At 48.8% G+C, this 7,590-nt stretch overlaps 1 protein-coding gene across 1 annotated transcript; it reads right to left on the bottom strand.

The window, feature by feature from the left end:
• Positions 1-660: 660 nt before the first annotated feature.
• On the bottom strand, positions 661-5,694 carry RAB19 (RAB19, member RAS oncogene family; the record flags this gene model as incomplete). Its single annotated transcript, XM_080701370.1, has 3 exons — positions 661-926; positions 2,860-3,043; positions 5,494-5,694. The coding sequence occupies 3 exons, from the start codon at positions 5,692-5,694 to the stop codon at positions 661-663; spliced, it is 651 nt and encodes a 216-aa protein (XP_080557496.1).
• Between the last annotated feature and the right edge of the window lie 1,896 nt (positions 5,695-7,590).

Genomic DNA, 7,590 nt, shown 5'->3' with positions numbered 1-7,590 from the left:
AACCAGAATCCTAGCCAGGCATGGTGGTGCACACTTGTGATCCCCATACTTGGGAAGCTGACACAGGAGGATCAGAGGTTCAAAGCCAGCCTCGGCAAGTTAGCGAGGCTCTCAGCAACCTAGTGAGATCCTGTTTCCAAATAAGAAATAAAATGGGGCTGGGTATGGTATTGCATACTTGTAATCCCAGTACTTGGGAGGGTGAGACAGGATTCTGCGGGTTGAAGCCAGCCTCATCTACTTAGGCTCTCAGCAACTTCGTGAGACACTGTTTCCAAATAAAATATAAAATAGGTCTGGGAACGAAGCCTGAAGGTAGAAAGCCCCTGGGTTCCATCCCCAGTACAAAAAAAAAAAAAAAAAAAATCGGGGTATGAGTATAGTTTAGAGGTAGAATGTCTCTGAGTTCAATCCCCAGTATCAAACAACAATAAAACAATCCAGTGGAAAGGTTGAAATGGGGTGAGACGAGGGAAAGAGGAGAAGCCAACCTTGACCCCCCCTAAAGTTCTGGTCTCTCTAGGAGGAAATGGTGGTTTCCCCCTTCCTCAGAGTCTGTGGAGTGAGCGGGCGGCCGGGCCTTGGCTGCGGGGGAGAAGGAGCCTGCGTGTCTCTGGCTGCCTCTGCCGTCCCATGCTCACATGGGACGTCTGCACGTGCTCAGCAGGTACAGCGGCTCTTTTCGCGCGGCCCCTGGACCATGAGAACTGGCCTGGAGTCTGTGGGCAGGCTGTGCTGGGCCTCCCCGTCCAGGTGCAGGCTGTTGCGGGCCATCAGCTCCTTGGCCATCAGCACGAAGACCTCGTCCACGTTCCTGGCCTCCTTGGCGGACGTCTCCAGCACCGCGAGGAGGCCGTGCTTCTCTGCCAGCGTGCAGGCATCTTCAAACAGCACGTGCCGCTGCGCACACAGGTCGGACTTGTTCCCTGCGAGGGAAGGGTGCAGCGTCAAGTGAACGTTCTGCTGAGTAATTTAAACTTTTTTAGTTTTTTGAGGTTCTGGGGATGGAACCCAGGGGCATTCTACCCTGAGCTACACTCCCAGCCTGGGATTACAAGTGTGTCCCACCATGTCTACATTCTATTAAATTTTTTTAGTAGTACTGGGGATGGGACCCAGAGGCCTTCTACCTCCGGGAAGTACTGGGGATGGAACCCAGGGGCCTTCGACCTCCAGGCTATACTCCCAGACCTATTTTTTGTATTTTATTTGGAAACAGGGTCTCTTAAACCAGCTGAGGTTGGCTTCGAACCTGCGCACGAGGAGGCTGAGGAGGAGCTGGGAGGTAGAATGCCCCTGGGTTCAATCTGTATTTTTAACAAGCTCACACTGCCCCGCTGGGAATTTCTGGGTGTGGTGATTTTTGAGGTCCCACCTGTCACTTGCACTTTGAAGAGTTCACTGTTCCAGCTGGGTGTGGTGGGATTATGCTTGTAATCCCAGTACTTGGAAGGCTGAGACAGGAGGATCAAAGTCTGAGGCCAGCCTTAGCTACTTAGTGAAGCCCTTTCAACTTAGTGAGACCCTGTTTCCAAATAAAATAAAAAATAGAGCTAAAGGTGTAGCTCAGAGGTAGAGTGCCCCTGGGTTCTACCCCCAGTACCGGAAAGAAAAAAAAAAAGATTTCACTGTTGCAGCTGGGTGAGGTGGGATGATGCTTGTAATCCCAGTACTTGGGAGGCTGAGACAGGAGGATTCAGGTATGCAGCCAGCCTAAGCTCCTTAGTGAGGCTGTCATCAACCAGGATTCTGTTTCCAAATAAAATATAAAATAGGTCTGGGGGTGTGCCCTGGAGGTAAAAGGCCCTGGGTTCCATCCTCAGTACCACACACTGTGCCAGCTAGACACAGTAGTGTACTCCTGTAATCCCAGTACTTGAGAGGCTGAGACAGGAAGGTTGCAGATTTGGAGACAGGCAAGAGCCTCTGTAGCCGGGCGTGGTGGCGCACGCTTGTAATCCCCGAGCCTGGGAGGCTGGGACAGGAGGACCGCACAGGTTCGAAGCCACCCTCAGCTGGCTTAAGAGACCCTGTTTCCAAATAAAATATTAAAAAAATAGGTTTGGGAATGTAGCCCAGAGGTAAAAGGCCCCTGGGTTCCATTCCCAGTACCATTAAAAAAAAAAAAAAAAAAAAAAAAAGGAACCTCAGTAATTTAGTAAAACCTTGTTTCAGAATAAAATATAGCTGGGCACGGTGGCACGTGCTTGTAATCCTAGCATTCGGACTGCCTCAGCTACTTAGGTCCTATCCAACTCAGTGAGAAACTGTTTCAAAATAAAGAATAAAAAATAGCTGGGCGTGGTGGCGCACGCTTGTAATCCCCGCGCTTGGGAGGCGGAGACAGGAGGATCGCGCAGGTTCGAAGCCAGCCGTGCTGGCCTAAGAGACCCTGTTTCAAAAATATAAAATAGGTCTGGGAGTGTAGCCCGGAGGAAGAAGGGCTTCCAGGAACCCCAGTACCACCAAAAAAAAAAAAAAAAAAAGAATAAAAAATAGGGCTGAGGGTGTCACTTGAAGGTAGAATGCCCCTGGATTCCCATTACCGCAAATAAATAAGGAAATAATAAATAAAATAAACTGGGTATGGTGTTGCATTTCTGTATTATCAGTACTTGGGAGGCTGAAATAGGAGGATCACAGGTTCCAAGTCAGCCTTAGTACTTTAGCGAGACCCTGTTTCAAAGTAAAAAATAAAACAGGTCTGGGGTTGTAGCTCCGGGGAGAATGGCCCTAAATACTAAATACTCAATCCCTAGTACTCCCTCCCCACCCCACCCCCCCAAGAAAAAGATTTCACTGTGCCTCTGCCCTGGAAAACAGCGCGGTAGAGGGGAGCTGGCTGCTTTGGAAGCCTACCGATCAGCATAACCACCAAGTTGGCCGCGCCGTATTTCCCGATCTCGTGAAGCCACTGAGGGACCGACTCGAACGTGGAGCGCCGGGTGAGGTCGTAGGCGACGATGGCGGCGTGCGCGCTGCGGTAGTAGCTCTGGGTGATGGTGCGGAAGCGCTCCTGGCCGGCCGTGTCCCACACCTGCATCTGGGGAAGATGGAGAAGGAATTTGGGGTTGCCTAGGTCAGCGTAAAAAGAGTGTCCAGGGCCGGCGAGGTGGTGCACACCTGGAATCCCAGCATTCGGGAGGCTGAGACTGGAGGATTGCGGTTCGCGGACAGCCTCAGCTACTTAGTGAGGCCCTCTGCAACTCAGTGAGACCCTGTTTCAAAATAATACAAAAATAGGGCAGGGGGTATAGCTCGGAGGTTGAATGCCCCCGAGTTCGATCCCCAGACCCGCAAAAAGAAAAAAATAAATGATAGGGCTGGGGGTGTAGCCTGGAAGTAGAATGCCCCTGGGTTCCCACCTCAAAAAAAGCGTCTCCAGGGTCTCGCTTATGTATTCAGATTCAGCAGGGTGGGCGGGGCCAGGAACGCGTCCTTTCCTTAGTCCCAGGAGATGCAAATGGCTGGACTCTGTGGCTTGGGGGTCACCACTCAAGGAACTCTTTGGAGCGAAGGGAGGACCTGCTTTGTTCCCAGGGTCTCTATTCTCTTTTCACCTCAATCATCTCCAGATGATTTGGGGGTTCTTTTTTTTCTTCTTGGTACTAGAGATTGAACCCAGGGGCATTCTACCTCTGAGCAACACCCCCAGCCCCATTTATTATTATTTTTTTCTTTTTTTTTGCGGTTTTGGGGATGGAACCCAGGGGCATTGGACTTTTAAGCTACACCCCCAGGCCTATATTTTTATTCTTCATTTTGAAACAGGGTCTCACTGAGTTGCAAAGAGCCTCACTAAACAGCTGAGGTTGTCCTCGAACCGCGATCCTCCTGTCTCAGCCTCCCAAATGCTGAGATTACAAGCCTGTGCCACCGCGCCTGGCTACCAGCCCTAATTTTTATTCTTTATTTTGAAACAGGGTCTCATTGAGTTGCAGAGGGCCTCACTAAGTAGCTGAGGCTGTCCATGACTGCAATCCTCTGATCTCAGCCTCCGCAATGCTGGGATTACAAGCATACACCAACGATTTTTCTTTCCTCCTTTCTTTCTTTCTTTCTTTCTTTCTTTCTTTCTTTCTTTCTTTCTTTCTTTCTTTCTTTCTTTCTTTCGACACTGCAAATGGAACCCAGGGGCATTCTACCTCCAAGCTACACCCTCAAACCTATTGTTTATTCTTTTTTTTTTTTTTTGCGGGTTTGGAGATGGAATCCGGGGACATTTGACCTCCAAGCTACAGCCCCTGCCTATATTTTTTATTCTTTATTTTGAATCAGGGTCTCACTGAGTTGCAGAGGGCCTCACTCACTAAGTAGCTGAGGCTGTCCGCGAACCGCGATCCTCTGGTCTCAGCCTCTATTTTTTTTATTCTTTATTTTGAAACAGGGTCTCACAAAGTTGATGAGGGCCTCACTGAGGCTGGTTTCTAGCCTGTGTTCCTCCAACATGATAAAGCATCCAATGCCAGCCCCTTGCCAAAAATTCTATCAAAGAACAGGCTCAAAAGATGAACCCCCAAGCCGGGCGTGGTGGCGCACGCTTGTAATCCCCACACTTGGGAGGCGGAGACAGGAGGATCACGCAGGTTCAAAGCCAGCCTTGCTGGCTTAAGAGACCCTGTTTCCAAATAAAAATACAAAAAATAGGTGTCTGGGAGTGTAGCCCGGAGGTAGAAGGGTTTCCAGGAACCCCAGTACCACACACACACAAAAAGATGAACCCCAAGCTGCGCATGATGGCACACATTTGTAATTCCAGCGTTTGGGAGGCTAAGACAGGAGGACTGCAGGTTCATGGCCAGCCTCTGTAATTTAGTGAGACCGTGGTGGTTTTTTTTTTTTTTTTTCTTTCTTTCTTTTTTGTGGTACTGAGGGTGGAACCCAGGTGCTTTTCTACCTCTGGGCTATACTCCCCGACCTATTTTATACTTTATTTGTAAACAAGGTCTCACTAAGTTGCTGAGGGCCTCACTAAGTAGCTGAGGCTGGCTTTGAACCTGTGCGATCCTCCTGTCTCAACCTTCTAGGCACTGGGATTACAAGTGTGCGCCACCACGACTGGCCCCTTTTCAACTTTTACAAAAATTTTACACAAGATCTTGCTCGGTTGCTAGGGTTTCTCTAAGTTACTGAGGCTGTTCTCAAACCCGCCATCCTCCTGTCTCGGCCTCTCAGGTACTGGGATTGCAGGTGTGTGCCACCATGCTGGCCTCTTAGATGTATATCAAGCTCTTTTCACATTAATGAAATTAGCAATTTGTCAGTCCCATATTGCAAATATTTCTTTCTAGCTTGTCATTCATCTCTGGACTTTGTTGCTGGTATTTTTTGAGTATGTTGACTTTTAGACCTTTAGATAGACTTAGCGAGGTTTTCCTTTATGGCTTCTGTGTTCATAACTTAAGAGGCTGCTTTCCCCATTCTAGGCTGGTGAGCACTGACAGTGCTGGGGACTCTGGTGAGGAGGCAGGGCCGCCCTGGCGTCCCTCTGACCTTTACTTTCTTGCCATCGATGTCGAGGGAGCGCACGGTGAAGTCCACCCCGATGGTGTTCTGCTGTGCCTCGGCGTAGACCCCAGATTTGAACTGCTGCACCACACATGTCTTCCCCACGTTGGAATCCCCAACGAGGATAACCTTGAACAAGTAGTCAAAGTTTTCATCTGCTCCCCTGGCTAAGCTGGAGAACTGCATGGCACTGGTCACCTAGAAAAGGTATAGGAAGATAAAAGGAAATTCAGCTTTCATCTCTCTCTCTCTGGCTCTCTCTCGCTCTCTCTCTCTCTGGTACTGGAGATTGAACCCAAAGGCATTCGACCTGTGAACTACACCCCCAGGGTCTTACTAGGTTACTAAGAGTCTCCTACACTGCTGAGGCTGTCCTCACACCTGCAATCCTCTTGTCTCAGCCTCCTAAGCACTGGGATTATTGGCACCCATCACCATTTCTGCCTTATTTTCTGGTTTTGTTTGTTTGTTTGTTTGTTTTGTTTTTAGTGGTACTGGGGGTAGAACCTAGAGGCTTTCTACCTCCAGGCTATACTCCCAGACCTATATTTTATTTGGAAACAGGGTCTCACTAAGTTGCTGAGAGCCTCACTCAGTAGCTGAGGCTGGCTTCGAACCTGTGTGATCCTCCTGTCTCAGCCTCCCAAGCGCGGGGATTACAAGCGTGCGCCACCACGCCCGGCTTTTATTTTTTGTTTTGAAACAAGTTCTTGCTAGGTTGATGAGAGTCTCACTACATTATTGAGACTATCCTCAACCCTGCAATCCTATCTCAGCCTCCCCATAATGACTAGCATGCACCACTTCCGGTATACATTTCTATTTTTTTTTTTTTTTTTTTCAGTACTAGGGGTTGAACTCAGAGGCATTCTACCTCTGAGCTATACCCCCAGCCCTATTTTGTATTCTTTACTTTGAAAGAGAGTCTTACTAAGTTGCAGAGGGCCGTGTAAATTGCTAAGGCTGGCTGCAAACCTGACATGCTGCTGTCTCAGCCTCCCAAGTACTGGGATTACAAGTCCAGCTGTGTGTGTGTGTGTGTGTGTGTGTGTGTGTGTGTGTGTGTGTGTGTGTGTGTGTGTGTGATGTTGGGGATTGAACCCAAGGGCCATTCTACCTCCAAGCTATACCCCCAGCCTGATTTTTTATTCTTTCTCCTGTCTCCGCCTCCCAAGTGCAGGGACGCCCGGCACAGTATTCTATTTCTGAGCTATACCCCCAGCCCTATATTTTATTCTTTATTTTGAAACAGGGTCTCACTAAGTTGTGGAGGGCCTAAGTAGCTGAGGCTGGCTTAGAACTACGATCCTCCTGTCTCAGCCTCCCAAGTACTGGAATTACAGTTGTGTGCCACCATGCCTGGCCATCACGTATATTTAAAAACAGAAACATGGCCGGGCGTGGTGGCGCACGCTTGTAATCCCCGCGCTTGGGAGGCAGAGACAGGAGGATCGCGCAGGTTCAAAGCCAGTCGTGCGCGCTGGCTTAGGAGACCCTGTTTCCAAATAAAAATGTAAAAATAGGTCTGGGAGTGTAGCCCAGAGGTAGAAGGGCTTCCAGGAACCCCAGTACCAAAATAAATACATTAATTAAATAAATAAAAAACAGAAACACAGTTGGGTGTGGTGGCGCATGCTTGTAATTCCAGCATTTGGGAGACTGAGACAGGAGGATCACGGTTCGAAGACAGCCTCAGCTAGTACTTAGTGAGGCCCTTTCCAATTCAGTGAGACCCTGTTTCAAAATAAAAAGAATAAAAAATAGGGCTGGGAGTGTAGTTTGGAGGTACAATGCATCCTGGGTTCCATCTCAATACCACAAACAAACAAACAAAAACAGAAACACAGCCGGGACTGGAGGCGAAGGCTTGTAATCCCAGCATTTGGAAGACGGGAAGGTCACGGTTCGAAGACAGCCTCAGCTACTACTTTGTGAGGCCCTCCCTTTGTAACTCAGTGAGACCCTGTTTCAAAATTAAGGATAAAAAATAGGGCTAGTTGTGTCACTTAGAGGTAGAATGCCCCTGGGTTCAACCCCCAATGTAAAAAAAGAAACAGAAACGCGCGCACACACACACACACA

Source organism: Muscardinus avellanarius (assembly GCF_963383645.1).
Source record: "Muscardinus avellanarius genome assembly, chromosome: 9".
Classification (NCBI taxonomy): Eukaryota; Metazoa; Chordata; class Mammalia; order Rodentia; family Gliridae; genus Muscardinus; species Muscardinus avellanarius.
Note: the sequence above shows the minus strand (reverse complement) of the source record. Positions and strands in the feature narration are given on the sequence as shown.